We start from the raw sequence: 23,170 nt of genomic DNA, 5'->3' as shown, positions 1-23,170 counted from the left end.
TCTGGGTGCTGCACGATGCTTTGACAGCTGAGGCATTTGGCCACCCGGAGACCTCAAAGCAGCAAAAGGCTATAAGCACATTCCGTGTTTCTTGCACATCTTATGTAGAAAGATGGATCACTGAGCAGCACTGTTCTAATCAGAAATTGCATCAATCAGAAATTGGGTGGCGTGCGTGAGATGAGAAGGGTAAGCAAGTGGCTTTCAGGGTGTATCCTGGAGAAACCTGCCTTTGCTAAGAAGCTTGTCAGATACCCTCAGTGAGAAGATTAGCAATGGAAGATGAGCTTCCCTGAGATCACCATGACCAGTCTTCACCTGAGATGCTTTGCTACAGGGCAAGGCTGCTGTGTTTGAAGGCAGAGGTGGGAAGAAGCTAGGGATCTGCTGGCAATCTTTGAATGGATAGATTGGCAAGATTTCTCTCTCTCTACTTTCTCCACACCTAATGGGGCTGAGAGGCCAAAGCACTTGCCCTATCTCCTGTTATTATACCACACTGCCAGCATCCTCACATCCACTTTGGGAGCCCTGTTAGGCTGAGAATGCAGGGCAGAAATGCAAGCAATAATTAAAAGCGACAACGCACATTTGGCTGAGATGGAGGGCCCCTGGTCAGGCAGGGTTAACTGCTAGCATAGCAGGTTCTGCCTCTTCTGTGTGTCTGGGAATTCACCCTCCCATCTCTCTCGAAACCAGCTATGAGGAAGCTGTCTGAATGCACTGGTTCATTTGGCCCTAGAGTAGTGTAGGTGAGTAATAGGCCCATTTTTAGCACCTCTGGGATACTGCCACTTCACCTTTTCTTCAGTTATGAGATGAGCATATTAATCCTAGTTCTCGCTTTGTTTTTCGGTTCTGATTTCCTTGAACCACGGTGGGGGAAAGCAACTCTGTGGTTTGGGGTTTTTTTTTAAAATAATGTAGAACTGGTCTCCCTTTCTGAATCCTCTGCTTCTGGTAACCATGGAAATGGCTGCTGCAATATGTAACCTGTTGTGGGAGCTGCAAAGCAAGGATCTGGCACGTGTCAGGCTTTCGCTGCCAGTTCTGCCCCTCTCTACCTTAGCATCTCGCAAAGGAATATTTGCATTCCAAACAGAGTCGTGGTTTTCCGCAGCCTCTCACAAGGACACTGGCCTGGGTTTATTTCCAGAGTTCACTCCTCCAAGCCTAGACAGCCTCTGACTTTTATTACTGAGGTAACTAAAGGCATGAATTTACTGGTCTCTCTTTTGGATTAGTACCCAACCTTTCCTCCCCCCCAAAACCAACTAACTAGAATATGCTGCTCCTGCTGCTTTAGGTCAGCTTAATCATTCAGCCACCGCCTATTCCTGCTTTTTGTGTGCACCCAGTTCCTACAAAGCAGATACTTTGCCCATAGCTCTCATTTCCAGGGAAACCAGGCTTCTGCATGGCTGTCGTCAGTACATCCGTTCAGATAATTGGTTTTTTGATGGAGTTTCCTGATCGCTTCTAGTGAAAGCTCCATGTTGGACAGTGCAGAAAGCTGCCTTCTGTCTGATTATTTGTCCACCTAGCCCAGCATTTTCTACTCTGACTGGCAGCTGCAGCTACAGAGCAGTCTCTTTCCCACGCCCTGCAGCTTGATCCCTTTTTAAAGCTAGAGATAGTGGGGATTGAATTTTGGACCTTTTACATGCAAAGCAGGTGTCCTACCTCTGAGCTGCATGGGGATGCTGCCTCCCCCCCAATCTTTGTGGGTTCTTAGGATCGCATTATCCTCATCAAACTTTCTGTCATTTCTGGATACAAACAGAAGGTTACTCAGACAAGACTTGAGCCCTGTGCATGGAAGGGCTGTAGCTCAGGGCAATTTCTTTGCACACAGACGGTCAAAGGTTCAACCCCCAATGGCATCTCCGGGCAGTGCTAGGAGACTCTTCCTGTTTGAAACCCTGCAGACCTACTGCCAGTCAGTGTGCAGTGGTGCCTCGGGTTCCATACGCTTCAGGTTCCATACGCTTCAGATTACAGACTCCGCTCACCCAAAAATATTACCTTGGGTTAAGAACTTTGCTTCAGGATGAGAACAAAAATTGTTCCCCAACAGCGCAGCAGCAGCAGGAGGCCCCATTAGCTAAAGTGGTGCTTCAGGTTAAGAACAGTTTCAGGTTAAGAACGGACCTTCGGAACGAATTAAGTACTTAACCTGAGGTACCACTGTATTCCCTTACTGGGCTAGATGGACCAGTGGTCTTGCTCAGTAGAAGGCAGCTTCCTGTGTTCAAGCAGCATGTTGTAACGGGATTGGGATCAAGCTGTCCCACCCTGCCTTATCCAGTTACAACTTGCAGGTGTTGGTCTTCTATCTACAAACAACTTTTTGTAAAAGTGCTGGTCAAACAGATGGGGATAGAGGAGCAGCCTCTCTGGAGCCCTGTGGGAGATTAGGGACCAGTGCACACCAGATTAAAAGATACGGCCACCCAGTGAGCATATTTTTTTGTTCTGAAGAAATGGCCAGATTTTTCACTATGAACTCTTGTGTTGTGATGTATTGTGTGCCCCATCTGAATCGCCCCCTAAAGATACAAAAGGGCTATCTCTGAACTAAACCAACCTTCCTGTTAGTTTCTAGAGAACTGGATGCTAAGGCTGCATACATGCATTAATGCTTAACCATGGTTTGTTTTCCTTAACTTTGGCTGTGCTAGATTATGGCACTTTAAACCATGGCTATGCATTGAGCGCAAACCATGGCGTAAAGTCGTGATATGAAAGGGGTTTGCAGAACACTTGTTTGGTTTTAGCCACAGTTGACTGTTTCATCTGCCTTGAGCAATGCAGCTTCCTGTTCCCTCTACTGGTCTTGCCACTGTCTCCCTATACCCTCTGCAGAGGCAGGGCTTAACTCAGCAAACTGAAGTAATGACTTTATTGTATGCTTGGGAGGAGAATGTGAATTAAGGCAACCAGCTGCAGTGAGTGGTAAGCCTAGCCAACAGTGCAATCCTAACCATGTCTACTCAAAAATAGATCCTGTTGAGTTCAGTGGGGCTTATTACCTGGTTGATGGGGTTAAAAAATAAGAAGAAGAACTTGCTGCATAAGGCCAAGTGCCTAACTGGTCTAGCATCCTGTTCTCACAGTGGCCAGCTGGATGCCTGTGGGAAACCTACAAGCAGCACCCGAGCACAGGATCCCTCTCCCCTCCTGTGGTTTCCAGCAGCTAGGATTCAGCAACATCGCTGCCTCCAGCTGCAGAGGCAGAGCATAGCCATCATGGCTAGTAGCCACCAATAGCCTTCTCCTCCATTAATTAATCTAATTGTCTTTTGAAGCCATCCAAGTTGGTAGCCGTTCCTGCCTTCTGTGAGACTGAGTTCCACCTATGTGCTGCATGGACTTTTATCTTTCTTTTATCTTTCCTGAATCTCCTAGCATTCAGCTTCAGTGAGTGGCCCCAATGTCTCGCTTTATGAGAGAGGGAGAAAAACTTCTCTCTCCACTTTCTCCATCCCATAATCACTTATGTCACTTCTTACTCGCTTTGTCCCTTAAACTAAAAAGTCCCAAAGCTGCAACCTTTTGTCATAGGAGAGTCATTCCATCCCCTTGATAATTGTGGTTGCCCTTTGCTGAACATTTTCCAACTCAACAATATCCTTTTTTTAGGTGAGGCAACTCAGATTGCAGCCCAAGTGTTCTAATGCACACACTGTAGTAGATATTAAAATGATTCTGTTACAGCATTACATTAATTTAACTTTTACACATGCCTATGCGCGGATGCACCAGCCATGTGCCTCAAAATAAGAAACAGTTAAGTTTTAGATGACTTTATTTCCTCCCTTTTGCACGTCACCTTTTATAAAGGACCAGCACTGTTATATTACAAGACTTTCTGGCAAGTCAAGCAAGACAATACATATATAATATAGGCCTTTCATTGTTTTTTTCTTTTCTTTTCCAGATGTTTAATGACAAAACTATTCATAATCAATACATAAAATACTGACATTTTTCATATTTTTTGTGTGAAGAAAATTAAAAATGTAAATACAAAATAAGCACATTTCATAAAAACGATTATATTTGATAGAATTAGGCTTCCTCTGTTTAATTTCAGTAAGACATAGTTAAAGTAAGTAGCAGCTTGGTTATCAAGACATAATTTTGTGCAGTCTTCTCGTTTACCAGTCGTATTTCAGAATCTAAACGGGCATTTCTTCTTGGCATTTGAATCGTTGCGGGACATGAGCGTTTTCCCCCCCTTTGACCATTTTATTAATATGGGATAAATGAAGCAATTCATTCACTTAAGCACAAATCCATAGCCAGACTGCAGGGCCACTGTGGTAAGCATTACGATGAAGGCCAAACACCCCTTGGGAATATTTGCCTTGGAGGGTGCGCGAGGGTTGATTTTTGTGGTCGTCTCCTCTCTCTTTACAGTAACAGCTGTGCTCTGTGGTCTCTTTGAGTAGTTTGTAGGCATCCCACTGGTGATGCTTAAGGTCATGGGAGTGGTGGACGGTCCTACCAAGCCCATTGTGCTTGAATTCACAGAGGTCGTCTCTTGCATGTAGATGCCGTTTGTGGCTGCTGCTGCTTCGTAAGAGCTGAGTTTCTCTGTGCTCAGGTCTTCCGGGTAGAGGACCAGTGGCCTGTCCGTGCTCGTGAAGGCGATGGTTTGGCCAGCGGTGGCGCTCAGGCCAACCTCCTTCATTCTAAACTGTTGGTGCACTTGTCCGGTTTGCTCCGTTGCCACCGGAGACCCAGCTGCGTCCGCCGCCTTCATTGCTTTAACAAGGAGGTGGCTCTCTGCAGCTGTTGAGAATGGCGTGGCAGCCTTCCAAGGGGTGGTGGCCTCATCTGAGCATGGCGACCCTACGACGGTAGCCCTCGTCTCTCCTATCCATTTCTGCAAATAGGAGAGGTCCTGCTTGTTATCCTCGCATGACCAGGGGTTGTTGTAAAGCGTGACGAGCTGCAGCTGAGCAAGCTGGTCGAAAGCCTCATCAGGAATATAAGCAAACTTGTTGTTGTGCAGGTAAAGTTTGGAAAGATGTGCCAGCCTCGCCAGTGTGCCGGGGAGTATCTGTGTCAAGAAGTTGTTGGATAGATCCACTGTCTCGGTGTTGTAAGGAATATTGGTGGGCACCGTCCACAGTTTGTTGCTACTAAGGTTGAGGGACTTGAGGCTGATCATGGTGTTGTTAATCAGAACAGCCCTTTCCACCATATTCCCAGACACGTCAAGGACTTTAAGGTTCCACTGGTAAGCTGTGTCCAGCTTCTGAAGGACCTTGATGTTGTTGTGTGCAGCATATATTTCCCACAGCGACCTGGGCAGATAAGCTGGGAGGCTCTGGAGCCAATTGTGGGAAATGTCCAGGGTCCTCAGATTGGCAAACCGAGTGAGCTGGTGGTTGAGGTCAGCAAAGTGGTTATAAGACAGGTTTAAATAGGTAATGTTGTCCTGAAGTCCATGTGGCAGCATGGTCAGGTTTCTGCTGGAGCAGTCCACGTTTCTATCATTTCCTGAGCACAAGCACGCCAAAGGGCAGATACCCTGGACAGCTGGTATGAAGAAGAGAAGCGCCAGGACGCAGGGCGATGCCTTCAAGACCCGGTTCTCCATTGTTGCCTGGAAACAAATACATGCCAAAATAGCCAGTTTATTGCACAGACTATGAATACAATTCAGAAGGTGGTGTTTTTTTTTTTAAAAAAAACACTGGTTCCTTTCCAGTTGCATTTCAAGAAAAAGACCACACATACCTACATCGCTGTGGCATAGACCTCGTTGGTGTAAAAAACACAGCTATTTACAAAGGATCTCTTCATCCTACTGTCTTGCTGTCTGGCAGAAAGAGGCTCATCTATTTCCATCTCCCTCCTTTTTCTCTCCCCCCCCCCCATCCTCCTCCAGCTCCCAATGGTAGCATTCTTCCTAAACTGCTCGTCTCTTCCAAATGTTATACAATGTCTGCTTTCTGTTTTCAGCCCTTTGAATTTCATGTTTATCTATGGGGTTTTCTCCCTTCTTTATTTTACAATGGATTATTTTATAAGGAAGGGACAGGATCACTGGCTACAGAATAGTCTTAAAATCCCTGCAGCTATACATCAGTTGTTATCTGCTGTAAATAAGATAATTTGATTAAATGGCATTTTCAGTTCAGACATGCATTCGGAACCGTGCAAGCTTAAGCTCAGACTGCTAATTGTGTTTCCCCCCTTCCTTTGCCATAATATTAATCAAATTTTTCCCAAGCTTGGCAAGGTGTCCATTTTCAAACCGGGGTTTAATGTTAGGATGAGATTCTGTAGCTGTCACTGCAGTAGGCATCTGGTCTAAGAAGCTGCCGAGTTATACTATTTAGTAATATTCTCTCTCTCTCTCTCTCTCTCTCTCACACACACACACACACACACACACGTACGTTGTGGCAGCATTTGGCCTTAAAAGCAAATGAGAGGAGGAAAGAGCAAAAGAAGCAAACTTACCTTAGTCCCTGCTGCAGTATCAGTGCATCGTTTCCCTGAAAGACCGAAACGCAAAGGTCGGCTCACTCTCCAGGGTAGCCACAGTTTGTCTGTGGGTTGTGCTTTGCCTCCTCAGCTGCATCGTACTGCCGTTTCCAGGGGCTCTGCAACCACCTGATCAGTGCTCCATCGGAGGACTGCAGAGCTGTCGTTTTGGTGCTGACTCAAATTTATTGCAAGGGGTTGCATACTCAACAAAATGGACAGTCTTTTCTTTCTTTAAAAAAAAAAGCAAAAGCCCAAGTTTCCAAACTTCTCTCCGCATGTTCCTTCCCTCCGCCCTCCCCCTGGGATGTGTCTCAGTGCATTAGGATACGACATGCATACTTTAACTGTGCAAATAGCATCCAGTCTCGATTTTTGGTATTTGTGCTAGTCATAAGCTTGCTTCAGCATTTGACTGTTCCCGGCTGCTCCCTGCTTTTACTTTTAACCAGCTTTTGTCTTGCTGGGATTCTCTGTGTGCCTTAAACGCAGCTCTAGAAATATCTTTGTGCGGGGGAGGGTGGTTTTAAATATAATTGGTTTCACAGCACTTCAGGGAAAGCCAAATATCACCTAGTCCAGCCCCCTGCTTTAGGGTGAGGCACTTCTTCTGTTGACCCGTATCTAAGAGCGTAAGGAGAGCCCTGCTGGATCAGGCCAGTGGCCCATCAAGTCCAGCATCCTGTTCTCGCAGAGGCCAAGCAGATGCCTCCACGGGAAGCCTGCAAATGGGACCTGAGGCACAACACAACTCTCCTTCCCTGTGGTTTCCAGCAACTGGTATTCAGAAGCAGGCTGCCTTCATCAGTGGGGGGAAAATATAGTCATCACAGATACAGTGGTACCTCGGGTTACATACGTTTCAGGTTACAGACTTCGCTAACCCAGAAATAGTGCTTCAGGTTAAGAACTTTGCTTCGGGATGAGAACAGAAATCGTGCTCCGGCAGCGTGGCAGCAGCAGGAGGCCCCATTAGCTAAAGTGGTACCTCAGGTTTAGTACGGACCTCCGGAACGAATTAAGTACTTAACCCGAGGTACCACTTTAGTCACAAGGAGAAGGGGACGGCAGAGGACGAGATGGTTGGACAGTGTTCTAGAAGCTACAAACATGAGTCTGACCAAACTGCGGGAGGCAGTGGAAGACAGGAGTGCCTGGCGTGCTCTGGTCCATGGGGTCACGAAGAGTCAGACACGACTAAACAACAACACCACCACTGTAGTAGCCATTGATAGCCTCCATGAATTTGTCTAATCCTCTTTTAAAGCCTTCCAGTTAGTTGGCCATCGCTGCCTTTGTGTGGGAGCGAATTCCAGTTCATTATTTTATTTTGTCTTCCTGAATCTTCCTACATTCAGCTTCATTGGATGACCTGGAGTTACAGTGTTATTGGGGGGGGGGGGAATCTTTTCTCTATTCACTTCCTCCATTCCATGCATCATTTTATACATACCAATGTCACCTCTTACTCACCTTTTCTCGAAACCCAAACACTCCAGATGTTTTAGCCTTTCCTCATAGGTGAGCTTCTTCACCCCCTCGGTCATTTGGGCTGCCCTTTTCTGAACCTTTTCCAACTCTACAGCATTATTTTTGAGGTGAGGCAGTGAAAACTCCGCACGCTACTCCACAAATTTGGCCGTGCCTTAGATTTGTATAATGGCATTATGATATTGGTGGTTTTATTTTCAGTTCCTTTCCGAACAAGCTCTGGCATGGAATTTGCCGTTTTCACAGCTGCTGCACACTGGGTTGACATCTTCATGTCATCTTCACCCACCTAACAGATTAACCCCCATTGACCCAAACGCTAACAGAGAGACCCTATGCCGAAATTGCCTGTCTGATTTAAGCAACTACCGAGTAAAGCCCGTTATTCGCAGCGCTGCAGTTGGTTTTAATGACTTGCCAGCTGCACTATAATATAGCCACACTGAGAATTAGTGGTGCACGTGACTAATAAAAAGGTAACAGCGTGTGCTGAAAAATAAAACTGAAACTTTTTTTTCTTACTATGTCTTTTTTTTTATAACCAACTAATTCCAAGAGCAGCTTTGAAAAGCCCCCATCCCTCTGTAACGCCTTGTCCTTCACCCGTCTTTTCAGAGTCCCCCACATTTTTGTCTATTTTGAGTTGGCACTATTCCTTACAATGGTTGAATAGTCTTTTCCACAGTTCTATCTGGAGACTAGACTAGGAATATAAGAAGAGTTCCGGTGGGTCAGACCTTTCGTGGCCATTTCATCCACCATCTTTTTCCCCGCAGCAGCTTCCAGGAATCCCACATGCAGGAAATAAAACAACAGCTCTCCCATTGGGTTTCACATTCATACTCAAAGGCAACTGATAGTGAGAGGGAGTCTGCCTCTGATCATGGAGGTTATAATGAGAATTTGACTTCTTCAGTGCTGCTTCCTTGTTCAGCTGCCTGGCTAAGTTCAGGGTGCTGGTTTTGGTCTACAAAGCCTGATATAGCTTGGGACCAGAATACTTGAAAAGATAGTCTCACTCCCTATATTCCTAATCGATCACTGTGTTCTGCAGCTGAGGGTCTCCTGCAGATACCATCTTATCAGGAAGTCCATTCTTCACAATGTATGTGTCAGGCCTTTAGTGCTATGGCACCTACCCATTGGAATTCCCTCCCCTTGAATATTAGATGGAGGGCATCACTGTTGCCTGTTTGACACCTGCTGAAGACCTTCCTCTTTCAACAAACCTTTTAAGTTGAGATCTTTTCCTGACTGCATGTGTATTGGAATTGTGTTCAGATGTTTTGATTGCTTTATCACCTGTACATTTGCTGCCCTGGGCTGTTCGGGGAGGAAAGGTGGCGCATAAATTTTAATAATAAATAATATCAACAACCACAATTTCAATGCTAGAGCATTTGGCCAACAGCCATTTTGTTTTGTGCTCTGTCTCGCAAACTAGGTGACTTGTTTCCCCAACACTCCTAACAATCTGCTGCTAATTACTTTTACTGTTTCAACTGTATGACTTTTCCTTGCTCCATACGTAAGCCCATTTGGACTAGGACTCTGTCACCTGCATTGCATTCCAGTACAGCGGGTAGTTAGGAAGCTGCCTTTATGCGCAGTCCGATCCATCTAGCTCAGTGTTTTGTTTATAGACTGACGGCGTCAAAGTGCCTCCAGAGCTGAGGGTTGCCTGGTTAGAGCCCCAGCTTCCTGTTTGAAGATTGCTTCTTAAGACAGGCATTTGGAGTTCAGGGACAATATTTTTGTAGGCTGGTAGCGGTTGGTGTTTTTTATTGAATTTGTTGGTAGATCTTGTGGGTTTTTATTTTCGTTTCGTAAACAGCCTTGTTTTGCAATTTCATGCCAAGAAAAGGAGATGGCGGGGTGCATCAGTGGGCTTTCCTTCTAAGCAAATATGATCAGGAACAGCAACTAAGCCTCATTCTCCACCCAAAGGCATCATCACTCAGCCCAAAGATGCTGGGCTTCACTATTCCTCAGCCCGGCAGTGTATGTGCACAGAGGGTTTCCAGCCTGCTCTTGCCCTTTTGCCGGTTGGCTCAGCTGACAGGCGTGTCAGACAAAGTGTGGGCTCTGCAAGGTGCACAGACTGCTCCAGGGAATACTGGGCTTCCACACAGCTGCTTCCTTTACCAGTGCGAAGCACACATTTTGCATGCAAAAGGTCTCCATTTCAATCCCCAGCATGTCCAGGTAGGGCTGGGGGGAGAGCCACTGTAAGTCCATGCCAACTGCACCAAGCTAGATGGACCAACTTTCTGCCTTTTTTTCTTAACCGGTGGCCTGCAGGCTGTTTCTGGTCCACAAGATGTGTGATCCTACTATTTACTGAAAGATCCTGTGTGAATACACCTGCAACAAAATGCTGCAGTGTGGAGTGCCCCTGTTAGCCGACTCCATTCCATGCCCCCTTCCAGTTGGTTTCCAATTACTCTCCCCTCATAATCAGCCAGCATTCCATGGTCGCCAAGCATGCTCAAGCTTTCAATGGACTGTTTGGGGAGTTACCCTTCAGCAAGTTTTCTTTTTCTTCTGCAAACCTTGGAATTCACCCAAGGCTGCTGTTAGCTCCCCTCTCTTGTGTGTGGGTGATGCCATCTTGGCTGCATAAGTCGTGGCACTCATGCCTGAACATCAGAAATAGAAGGAAGGATACTGCCTTCTGTTACTGCCAAGGAATGCCTTTTTCAATCAATCATGTTATCCAGAGGTAACTAAGGACAGACTTGGGATTGCGACTGGAGGCTGATTAGCTATTTTATTGAGACTCTATACGCCAGAATAGATTTCAGCAAGATCTCAGCACTGCAGAGCCAACAGCAGCCAAGAAGAGTAAAATGAGTAGTACCTTTAACACTGCACGGGTAAAATGATATACACTGGAATATACAAACTGCACGTGGGGTGGGGGTGGGGGAGATTTTGCTGGCTGAACCAGGCGGAATGATGTCCTTTAAAAAGGACACAAACTCCCACCCTTTAAAATAAGACCCCTGCTGAAAGTTGGGTGTTTAAGAGCTTATAAAACCAAATACGCTCACGTGCATTAAGTATGAACATGAAAAGGTAGCTAAAAAGGTATTAGCATCAGATTCCAAAAAAAATATTACCAACTGCCTTAATAGGGAACATTGTGGATATTTTCAGTGGCCCCAGCTGAGATGATGCTTCATTTGTGCAGATATGAAATGTTATATTTTCTGAAGTGGTTCACAGGTGAGCAGATGTCCTTAGCAGGATGCTTAGTGTTATTTCATATTTTTATTGCACTGGAAGCCTGGTAGGCATGGTGCAATATATGTTTTAAAAAAGATGGCGAGAAGGGCTGCACTCACAGATAAACCTATGGGAAATTTGCCATGGATTTCAAGTGGGAGGTACTGCAGCACATCCAAGGTGATCTCAATTCACTCTGCCAGGTTTGATCGGTGTGGGAACATGCTCACTTTCCCATTATACTTCAGCTTGCCAATTCATGCACCAAAATCAATCAGTCAATCGTTTTATTTGTCTGCCACCTTTCCAAAGTTAAAACCATGCTAATGGTGGTTTACAGCTTATAAAAACAATTACAGAACTACACACATAGCAATAGTAGTCATAAACAATAAACAAAACATCAAAAAAGTGCACAACCAAATCAATTTCCACATCAGTCGTAAGATCCAAAATAAACAGCAACAACCCTCGCCCCCAACAAAACTCCCTAAACCATACCCTGGCTCAAGATTCTGTCCAGCAGCCTCAGCTTTTGCAGCTGGAGTCATTCAGGGCCCTGCCTTTCCAGGCCAGGTGGGAAAAGTCCTGCAAGGCAGGGAGCAGGTCTTCCAGGATTCACAGCCAAGATGGTCAGATAATTTATCTGTAAGTGTCAATCCATGTATCCAGAAGTGGTTGCTTTCATGATGTTACAAATTTGGGTATGACTGACTGATGGCTGCCACCCATACATCCTAACCCAATAGTCTTCTACTTTTCAGACCCAGGATCCACCCTTCACCCCCAGCTTGCAAAATGGGACCCATCTATTTTCTTGATAACATCTATTACAACTGATGTGTGATGCAGCATCAGCACACTGAGAATTTCCCTGTCCTTCAAAACAGCAGCCAATGGAATGGGTGTAAGGAAACCTGGAGTCTGATGATGTCAGGACACACATTTTGTAACTACCTATTTCCCCAGGAGAGAAGGAGGTGAACTAGGCTGCTTTTTCCCCATGGCAGACATACATCAGCAATAACACCCAGTTCTGGCCTGAGTTGGTATAGTGAAATGAATAGTGTGACCCTTGGCAATATAGCTTTGTGTGGATATGGAGGAGTTAAGATCTCAAAGCCTAATTATCTCATAGGCTGCGGGAACGAAACCTGTACATTTTCATGAGCCCTTTAGAATGGAGGCAGGAAAAAATCTAAATATAGAATGGGCTATTTCATGACTTGTAACTTCATGACAAGGCTCTGGTAGACTGTCACATCCGCTTATGCTAACGATTAGCAAATCTTGGTGCATCTCACCACTTAACCAATGTATAAAAAAAGAAACAAAAGACCAGGATGCTGAAGTTGCAGTAACTTTTTTTTGTGTGTTTTTTTTTAAGTGTTGAAGAGTACAAAGTTTAGCATTAGAATCAAGAGTTGATTTCCCCAAGGTCCACCCAATCAGCTCCGGCCAGATTCCAAAGCGAGTGTTCTTGCTTGCAGCAGAGCTTTTAATTCTCATGGATGCACTTTGCAGTAGAACTTTGAACAAGGAAACGAAAGCATCGTCTAGGGATCTCTTCTGCGTACATAAGATCCCCTTGATCAAAACTGGCAGCAGTTTACTCCACTGGCTCAAATGTGCAAGTGAAAGAAATCCGAGTCACGTCTGTGTTGTAGAATTATTGGAGAGGTTCTTGCTTCCAGGGGAGGTGAAAGCGATTGGATATTGCAGAATTTGGTCCCTGGGAAAACCGGGCATGGGGCTGAGGGTGGCTGAATAGAGGTGAGTTCACCATCCTGCTTCCCCTTGTTCTGGGATTTATATTCCCAGGACGCATTTCTCTTCGTCCAAAAAAAAGAGCGGAGTTCACCACCACCTCCCATTGAGCCCCAGCACCAAGATAGGGTCTCCCACCCTATCTTCAACAACATAGGGCGCTGCCTTATGCTGAGTCAGACACCTGCTCATCTAGCTCAGTTCTGTCCACACTGACTGACAGTGGCTCTCCAGGAGTTCAGACAGGGATTGAACATGGGACCTTCTGCATGTGGAGCAGATGCTACCACTGAGCTATGTTCCTTTCCCCAGAGTTCCCATCCCATAATCCCCTGGGGCTTACTGTACCTGCCAAACCCTCTGAGCTTCTGGAGCTTGGTGGAACTGCTGCCTCACTTGCGTCAAATTGGTTGGCACTAAAGATGTGCTCAATGGGTTCCCGCGTTTCATTTTGTATAGCCATGTTGTGGTTACTTCTGTATAGTACTGCAGTGACGTGGGTGCGAAAGTGCTTCTGTTGCATATGATATATCTGAACCTGCAATCATGAGTTCTGATAAAATTTGCTTTGCGCTCATAACAATAGCAAACAAAAATTGGGGTGGGGTGGGGTGGGGGTGGTTTGCCTTTAGATTTAAAAAAGGGAAAATTTGTAGAGGGGGGGAAATGCTATTATTTAACAAGTTATAAAAGAGCCTGTTGGAAAGGAGGCTTAATACTTAGTGGTGCCCAGGAACCAGGGCAAGACACAGATGTTGTTGATCGGCTTGGAAACAGTGACCATAGTGCTGTAAAATTCAACATAAATGCAAGTGGTTCCCAGGAAGTCCAGCAAGGTCACATTTTCAGTGTCAAAAAGATGGCTTCTTAAAAGAGAAGGCATTGCTTAAAAGGAAGCTGCAAAGGAAGTGCCAGAAGGTTCAAATCTCTTCCGGACACTTGGAGATTATGTAAGACCAATGTAGTAGAACCGCAAGTAAAAAGGATGCCATGGGTTCGTAAAGGGTACAAACAAATGGAAAGGTATTCTGATGCGATCAACTGCTGCCCAAATGAGGGCAAATAAAAAGGAGCAGAAATTCATGGAGGAAATGTTTTATCATTGCATCCCATTTGCAAAGGTTGTGTACCTCTGAAGGCCAGTTGTTTCCTTCATGCACAGCTTGTTATCTTTCTGGAAGCTTCTGGTTGATCACAGTGGGGAACATTGATACCCTAGAAGCAGCCGGACAGTTGCTCTTGTGTTCTTATGTGGAAAAGGCAATGGCGCTCCCTTTTGCTCACAAAAAAACCTAGAGACTAACAGCATTTGATAGGTTTTCGGCCTTTTTCTTTGATTGGTTTGTTTCCCTAAACATTTTCCTCCTTTAAATCAGTTAGATAACAAGTCTTCTGGAGGAGGTGGTAGTAGCAGTTCTTCGCCTGGAATTTGATGGGAGAGAACTAGGGATCCAGAACCCTGGATCTCTGCAATTGGTTCAAGTGAGAGGGACTCTGTCTGCTTTGGACAGAGATCCTCATTAGCTCCATCAAGCCAGTTTGGCGGTGGAGGCAAATCAAGTGGCTCTGGACTATCAGACTGGAGTGGAACATCTATCAAGCTGCATGGTTCTTCAGAAATGGGAGTTTGCATGCTTGCAGAAGAAGCTGTTGCTGTGGAGCTTGACTGCAAGCCACTCTCTTCAGCACCACATATAGGGGGAACATCTGGGCCTTGGCTTGATTCAGACAACTGTCCCTGCGCATTTTCCAATAGCTGTGTATCCTTGTTGAATTTCCAAGGCAAGAAGGAGAGAACTGAAGTCCGCCTCGTGTCTTGAATAGGTTCTTTATCCGCAGTCATATCTGGTACTTCTCCATCTGCAAATGGGGAACGGCCTGCCCAGTGCGGGACAGGTGTAGCGGACCTTCTCCATCGCCTCCATAGGAAGATGCCAACAATAATTACAATCATGACAGTCAGGATGACCCCAATTACTACTGCTGCTATGAAGTGTCCACCATCGTGAGATTTGGGATCTTCTGCTGCAGGAACCTGGGGCTGTGTGGTGGATGTTTGCTGGTTGAATTTCGCAGGGTCTCCAGGTTCGCTTGTTTCGTATGAATGTATGGGGTTTTTTCCACCAGTGCCAACTACTGCAGTGGTAGTGATTGGAAGTGTAGTTGATACGTTCCACCACAGCTGCCCGTAGAAGAAAACAAGCACAATGGCTCTGGAGTCCATAGTTGCGTCAGTGCTGATAAACGCTTCTGTGGCACAAAGGGAATAAAAGGCAGTAAATTATCAAAACCTAGAGCAGGCACCCCCAAACTCGGCCCTCCAGATGTTTTGGGACTACAACTCCCATCATCCCTAGCTAACAGGACCAGTGGTCAGGGATGATGGGAATTGTAGTTCCAAAACATCTGGAGGGCCGAGTTTGGGGCTGCCTGACCTAGAGGGTTGTATCCAACTTTGTTGTACTCAAAATAGACCCATTGGAGTTAATGAACCCAAGGAAGTCATATCCATTGTTTTCAGCGGGTCTGTTCTGTGTGGCATTGGATACAACTGAGTATCTTTGATTTTTAAAATAAGTAGTGTTGTTTGTAACACAAGTGTACTGACTCGTGCTATGATGGCCAGGATTCCTAGAGAAACAAAAGTTAAAACTTTTACATGGGCTTGACTTCCCTTACTGGGAAGTGGGAGAGTGTGAGAATTAAGTGGCCTCAGAGTTAGGTACATTTGAAGAATCGGATCTTTGTACATTCCAATGTGACTAGCATGCAGAGTAAAACATGCAGATTAAAAATGCATATTTTGGTGGGAAATACTTTAGAAACATGTATTTTGTGAGAAAACATGTTCAAAAGTACTTATTTAAATGCAAATTTTGGGGTAGATTTTTTTTTTCATTGCAGGTTAATGCAGAACTTACTTACTTACTTACTTACTTACACCTAACCATTTTCCCTGATGGGACTCAAGGCGACTTACATATAAAAATAAAAACCACTAAAAACATAGAAAGAAATGGAAGAGAACGAACTTATGCGTGAACACATCCAAAATCGATTCAGACCAGAAATTTGTGGTTCTGTTCATTCCTAACGTCTGAAGAGCACTTCCCATTCCTGTATGTATTTGTATCCCTGTTTGGAGTGTGAGTTACTCACTGGAAAGAGGCAGGCCTGGAGCAGTAACTCCCACAGAAACAGAGTAGGTAGCCTGCATCTTTAAATGGGGGATGATTGATCCGTTCACAGCCGATACAAAGACACGAAAGAATTCCCCTTCCCCTAACTGGGCCTGACTGAAAGGAGACTAGCCCAGAGCAAAAACAACAAAGTTTTGTGGCACTTGGTTTAACGAAGGGACATGCAGGAAGGGCTCCAGGTTTGAGGGGGCCCAGGGCAAAATGCCCTCTGGCAAGCCCCCCTCATCCATCGGTAGGTGGTGAGCAGCAGTAGCATGGCAAGTGGCTCTGGGTGACTGGGTCAAGCTACCATTTAAATTTCCCACAGTGCTCCTGGAGAGAAGCTGCATTGTGAGAAATTAAAATGACAGTGCGATGCAGCTGCTGAGAATGCTTAGAGCACCAGGTCAGAATTATTTTTAAGGGCAGGGGGTGCAAGGAAGGCACCAGCAGTGGGTCCTGCTGGGGTGCTGAGGAACCCTATGAGTGGGAACTCTGGGCTTGGGGCAGGCCTTCTGAAGGCAATCTTAATAGCAGCTGTCCTCAGTAAAATGTTTTCAAGGTCTGTGCATCCATTTTAAAGGATAACATTTTAAAAATGCAAACCTGAAGGGATGGAACTAGAAATCTTAACAGTACAGGGATTTGTTTTTCTTGCCCCAGATTGGATCCTGCAAATGTAAACCCCGCCCCGCCCCCTCTTTTGGGGGAATCTTAAGAATGAGCGGTAGCATGGAATCTTTAAAGTGGAACACTATTTTGCAACAGTTCAAATTATCTATATATGTCAATAGCTTATATTAGCAGCCCTGAACTACACATTCTGTTGTGAAATCCTATACAAACGTGTGAGTAAGCCTCACTGAACTAAGTAGGGCTTACTTCAAAGTAAACAGTGTTGTGCCATGAGCCTTTTTACTTTTTTATGCTATCATGAATTACTCCTGTGATGAAGGTCACTGAACTTAACTTGCTTTCATTGCAGCTCAAATTCAATTGTTGCAGCCAATTGCCCTTTAACTCCAATATACACACATATATATTTACAGAGAAACACATAGATACTCCTTTTTTCCACCTTTGTGTTTACTTACATAAATTTGTTGGTACTTAAGATGCCCCAAAAGTATGTGGATTTTTTGTTGTGATATGACTGTTGCTTGCAGAAATTACATCCAGAGATTTTACTAAAGATAACAAAGTTGCAAGCAAGAAAAAAAGAATTCATGCATTTGTTGTTATAATCCCAGTAGTGAGTAAAAATAAAGAATAAAATGAAGGGAGTATTTTCAGAACCTATAAGGCTTCCCTCAGACAATAAAAACTTGAGGCACGACCACCTTAATGTTCCAATTTTCTCTTTATATTTGTTCATTTCAAAGAGAGGTCTGTTCTCACCCCCCCCCAACCTCCAAGTTGAGTTGGTACCCAGATCTGATTGGTGTTCCAGTGGCAATCACTCTTTGGGGGACAGTCCAGGTCACTGGTGCTTTTTTTTTTTTTGCTTTTTTTTTGGTATAATGTATATATCTCTTTTGGAAGAAAAAATCCTCACTTAATATAACATTAGCCTCGCATGTGATAGGGAATGCAAAACTTTTTTTAAAAAAAAAGAACATTCCAAAAAGTAAAGCACACATTCCTAAGATATTCAATTCCAGTTTTACTGTTATAGAGATGTTTTTTATCCAAAGAAGTATAATTGTGTCTTACCTGTTCGATATCGTTTCTTGTTCTAACCAGGTTCTCGTTTTTAAGTTCACATTTTAATGGTTCAAGAGCAGAGAAAAGGAAGCACAACACAACAAAGTGTTTCTAAATGGCTGGTGGTTTACACGTTGCAAAATGATCCTATTTTCACTTAAAGAGGAAGTTTATCAACACTTTTTGCAGGAAGCCCCAAGAACTGAGAAGTGATTAAGTGTGTGGACATTTTTCTCTGCAAAGGCTGTACTCTGGGCAGCTTTCTCTGTGGAAGTATTTTTCAGTGTCTAACCAAATTTTAATGGTAGCAGATGGAAATTAGAGAGTTTTTGTGCCTGTGAAGAGAAAACACAGCCAATCAAATGTTGATGTTGTTAAATTATGTGACATTTACATTGACACAAATATAGGTGCTTCTGTTGCTTTTTCTTGGAAGGCCAAGGAAATAATTGCTCAGAGGGTGCTTACATACATTCAAAGCACATTCGCCCCTCCCTGCAAAAAGAATACTGGGAACTGTAGAATATCCAACAGCTACAGTTCTCAGCACCCTTAATGAACTAGAGTTCTTTGGATTCTTTGAGGAACTTGTGTATTTTAAATACGTTATATGTTCACTTGCTGGTCCAGCATAGATGTAACACATCTATTTCTTTTAAACATGGTTAAAAAATTAGGAGCAGGCTGTAAGAGTATGTTCTTCCTCCCCAAACCCTTCCATCCTCCATGTGACTCTCCTAAGGGTGTCTTCACCCTTATTTCAAAATCAAGATGCGAACCTAGTGGGATGTAGTTGTGGGAGTTTCTGAGCTGGTCAATGCATGTTCAGGTTGCCAGTCTCCGCATCTTGTGGCCGTCCGGAGCCCAGTACAATACATAGCTCAGTTTGCTAAGCCTGTGCCTGCTCAGAGAGCCAGGTGCCTGTGCAGGGCTTGCTTTTCCTTCCCCATTCTCAGCTGCTAAACAGCATTAAGGAGCAAGCTGAAGGTCCACACCAAGCATTTGCCCGGATGCGTTTCCATATGAGCAAGTTCCGTAGTGACTGTTGACAACTGAGGCAACTGTGAACAGGAAGCGCTGTGTTCCTTTGTGGTTGCAAGTGGGTGTTGTGTAGCTCGGAGTTCTTCCTCCTTCTCTTTGCTTAGCTAAGCTGCTGTTTTTGCTTCCAAGGGGAATTTTCTTCTCTGCTTGCTTGGCTCCTTGTTGAAGGAGCGGTTGCCAGGCTTCTTGGTGTTTTCAAGAATGGCTAGGCTTCTGTTTGGATGTTCTCACTAGGTTTTGAGTAGCTGGGTACATGGAGGAGAAGTCTTCTGTTCTCCCTGCCCAAACTCTCAGCTTGAGTAGCCCTGCACGGGGAAGTTGCTGAGGTTCAAAATGACTCAGTTAGGAATGCAAATTTCTCCAGCCCATAATGCTTCATTGCACCTGTGCATTCTTGCACTTTGGACTGCAGATCTAAGCATGTTCTTGTGGTTCTTGACATGGAAGGTGGCATTTCATTTTTGGCAAGCCTCTGTAGTCCTGTTGTCCACATTGGCACCTATTACTATATGTGTTTCTGAGTATACATGCACATGCATGTTCACAGGGGCCAGGGATCGTTCCAGAAGCATCCATTAAACTGCCTATTGAAAATAAGGTTGCTGATCATAAAACTCTCTAACTGGATATGGTCATGCTTTGGTTAAGTATATATCAGTTAGTAGGTTCCAGTGATCAGCTGATGGACACAGTGAATTGTCTTGTTTAAGGTGCTGGGTCAATGAGTCTCTTCTCTTTGTAGATGGTCTTATTTTCTTTAGGCAGGCTGGACTTTGTTTACCGTATACAGTGGTACCTCAGGTTCCATACACTTCAGGTTACATACGCTTCAGGTTACAGACTCCGCTAACCCAGAAATAGTACCTTGGGTTAAGAACTTTGCTTCAGGATGAGAACAGAAATCGTGCTCCGGCGGCACGGCCGCAGCAGGAGGCCCCTTTAGCTAAAGTGGTGCTTCAGGTTAAGAACAGTTTCAAGTTAAGAACGGACCTCTGGAACGAATTAAGTACTTAACCCGAGGTATCACTGTATACTTGAGTATAAGCCGACCTGAATTAAAGCCGAGGCACCTAATTTTAGCACAAAAAACTGGGAAAACTTATTGAGTATAAGCCGGTTCACCACACCACAAACCTGCCTCTCCCAACCACGGCTCCTATGTCTGCCCTTGAGAGAGGCAGGCGGCGGGACCAGCAGCGAGAAAGGGCTCCTTTTGGGCTGCTTGTCCCGCCGCTGCCGCCCGCCTTACTCGAGTATAAGCCAAGGGGGGCTTTTTCAGCATTAAAAAATGTGCTGAAAATGTCGGCTTATACTCAAGTATATACGGTACTTTAATTTACTTTACTTTAATTATTTATATTCTGCCCGTGTGGCTGGGTTGTCCCAGCCACTCTTGCTACAAGCATCTTAGCTCAGCTCGGGTCCTACCTGCCTTCTTAACTTCCTCCTTTTCTCCTCACCTGGGTTTTGAGGTGTGTATTGGGTTGTGGATGGTGTTGTGCTCTCCCTCCCCACAATATTAACCCCAGATTTGCCCCCCAGCTTCCCTCAGCTTTTACTTAGCAGTCCCTGGATAGGAGCTGGCATTAACAGTCAATATGCTTGCTCACTTTCTACCCTTCCCACGTAAGAAGTTGACTTATACTGAATCTGGCCCTTGGTCCATTTAACTGAGTATTATCTGGTAGTGGTTCTCAATGGTTCTGGGTAGGGGTCTTTCCCAGCCTTACTTGGAGATGCTGGAATTCAGTCTGCAGTCTTCTGCATGCAAATGGTGTACTTTACTGCTGAGCTGCAGCCAATTCCCTTAGCTTGTGTTGGGTTTGGGGTAGGTGGGCTTGATAAATTTATATTTCCTGCACATCAGCTGTATGATGTTGGCTAGAGCTTCAAGCCTATGTTCACTAACAACTTTGGAAGTTTGATACTAATATATAGATATTTATTTCCCGAACCAAAATCATACGTATCTTGGGTGGGGAGAGGAAGAGATCACATCATCTGCTCATTGGGGAATAAGCTGAGTCACTTGGCAGTATGATCATTTTTTAAATCCCATTGAATACTTTTATTTCCTGGGGGTGGATGGGTGGAGGGAGAGACATGCCTAACATGGAACCACCTGCTGTAAGTCTTGACTAAAAATGATTTGGCTCAAATGCACGGCAGTGCAAAAAGTCTCATGCTGTGCCAAGCACATTCAGGAGATGGATTAATCACTAGGCTAAGTATGCAGCAGCAGAAAGTCCCAGACAGATTATGAGGTTTTTCTATGGTGTCATAATCCATATGTCTTCCCCTGCCCAGCATAGGAGCTCACCCCCCACATACTTGAGTTAAATTTTTCTTTTTTGAAAATTTCACGTAGTGGAGATTGGGGCAGGACTTTGCATTTGACATCCCCACCCCCCCAGCATAGCTTTTGATCTTAAGGGCCTCCTCTTGCCTCAAGCAGTGTTCATCATGTGTGATGAAGGGGAATGTCTTTGCATTGGGGACCGAGGGGGTTAAAAGGACACAGCCTCCAAATCTGCTTGTGTGGGAGTGAGTCACCGAACAGAGCCAGTTATTGCCGAACCTCCCATGCTTTCTTCTTTCAAAATATAGCTTTCAGCTAGGGAATAGCAGCTGCACACTTCTTATTATAGGGAACAAGTGACCAAGCTGCAGGAAAATCTTCAAAGTTGAGAAAGCGGTCAGCTGGAAGGACTACTTCATAGACTGCACAATATTTAAGGGGTGGGACAGGAAGAAGCAGATGGGAGTGAGGCAATGTGTGTTTGGGTGGGTCTCCTCTAGTGCACGAATGCTGGCAGGGCAGAATGCATGCTTGCGTGTGTGACCTGTGGACCCCCTGCCTCCAAATATTGTTCTAAATAAAGTTCCCCTCTGCCTTTTGACTCAGATTTATCCTTGATTTTATCTCGGTGTGCTCAGCTTTCTGTTCTGATTTGGCCAGTTGGTTTTATTGCTTGCTGGTGGTTTCTTTTTCTTTGTCTTTTAAGCCGTTCTGGGAATCCCTTTTCGGACTGAAAAGTTTCTCTGAAATACTAGCAGCTGCGATCATCCAGTGAAACTGAATGTTGGAAGATTTTTGGGCAGACCCCCCAAAAAAGTACTTCTTCACACATTGCAGGGTGAAACGGTGGAATTTGCTACCACAGGATATAGTGATGGCAAAGGTTTCTCAGGTTCCCTTCTGGCCTTGTATGTTGTTCAAGCAGGATATCTTGAAAATACGGTCTTCTGTGATATGTATTGCCTATATGTATGGTAGTCTGGTTCATAGAGTAATGGGCCTGATTCATACAGTATCCCTAAGGGAAACAAGGCAGCATTTATGTAGGAACAATACATACTCTTGACTCCACTCCAAATGATTCTCTACTGAGAAATTACTAAATTGGAATGACAAAAACGCTGGAGAAGTAGAGGTTTCTATCCTGCTGTGGTAATGTATGAATTGAAGCAAAGGCACCCGATAAACAGGAAAATATTGTATTGCTCAGTAAAGGGATTAAGTGTCCATTGATGTGCCATGTCGAGTATACTGTATACCAGAGATGGGAACCTGTGGCCATTCAGATGTGCAGGGTGGTGCGCTCTACACTAAAGAACCCCCCCACACAAAATAACCCCCAACTCAAAAAACTGATGGGAGGAGGAATTTTACAGCCTCTACAGAGCCACAGGTTAGCCATCCCTGTTTTTTTCCTGCCTTTCCTCCAAGGAGCTCACGGTACGTAAATTGTTCCCTTCACTCAGCATATATTAACCTATCTGCAAAATGGGAAGAGTGGTCAACCTCACACAGCATGGAAAAGTCTATGAAGTTATTTTGCAAATGAAGGATAAGGGAGGAGGTTTTTTTGTGCCTAATGTAAACAACTTCAAGCTGCTAAATGGACCATTAACGCATCATCGTCTTCTATCCAAAACTGGGTGTGTTCTTAGATACTTAATTTTGTGCCAAGAAAGCTGAGCTCTACAACCTAAACAAATTATGCCATGTTACATAATTTTGCTAGTCATTGAGAGGTTCAAGGTACTGAATTCCTGATCCTCTCTGTTGGAAATACTGGCCACTCCTTTCCTGTTCTGCTGCTTGCTTTCAGCAGGCGTTGTTCCCAATTCTGTGTTGCCACATAAGGGGATTAAACATAAGAAGAACCCTACTGGATCAGGCCAGCGGCCCATCTAGTCTAGCTTCCTGTTCTCGCAGCAGTTAACCAGTTAACCTGAGCACCAGAATGCTC

At 44.7% G+C, this 23,170-nt stretch overlaps 3 protein-coding genes across 6 annotated transcripts in view; 1 reads left to right on the top strand and 2 right to left on the bottom strand.

Annotated features, from left to right (window-relative positions):
- Positions 1-23,170, top strand: part of NF1 (neurofibromin 1) — a 155,445-nt gene that overhangs the window by 82,849 nt on the left and 49,426 nt on the right. The gene's annotated exons all lie outside the window — the stretch shown is intronic.
- The window catches only part of EVI2A (ecotropic viral integration site 2A), a 45,977-nt gene that overhangs the window by 16,852 nt on the left and 5,955 nt on the right, over positions 1-23,170 (bottom strand). The window lies entirely within an intron of this gene.
- Positions 3,791-7,084, bottom strand: OMG (oligodendrocyte myelin glycoprotein). Of its 2 annotated transcripts, none has more exons than XM_080983128.1 (2): positions 6,481-7,084; positions 3,791-5,617 (listed from the first exon to the last, which is right to left on the bottom strand). In XM_080983128.1, the coding sequence occupies exon 2, from the start codon at positions 5,609-5,611 to the stop codon at positions 4,283-4,285; it is 1,329 nt and encodes a 442-aa protein (XP_080839254.1). In that variant the 5' UTR covers positions 5,612-5,617; positions 6,481-7,084; the 3' UTR covers positions 3,791-4,282. The 2 variants fall into 2 exon arrangements, with proteins under 2 accessions (XP_080839254.1, XP_080839255.1); XM_080983129.1 differs by lacking the exon at positions 6,481-7,084 and adding an exon at positions 5,752-5,866.

The sequence above is a fragment of the Podarcis pityusensis genome (assembly GCF_964106645.2).
Source record: "Podarcis pityusensis genome assembly, chromosome: 15".
Lineage (NCBI taxonomy): Eukaryota > Metazoa > Chordata > Lepidosauria > Squamata > Lacertidae > Podarcis > Podarcis pityusensis.
This window is presented reverse-complemented; position numbering and strand designations above follow the sequence as displayed.

What these genes read in the sequence shown, in the direction of transcription:
- OMG (XM_080983128.1), bottom strand. Translation starts at nt 5,611, where the DNA reads ATGGAGAACCGGGTCTTGAAGGCATCGCCCTGCGTCCTGGCGCTTCTC.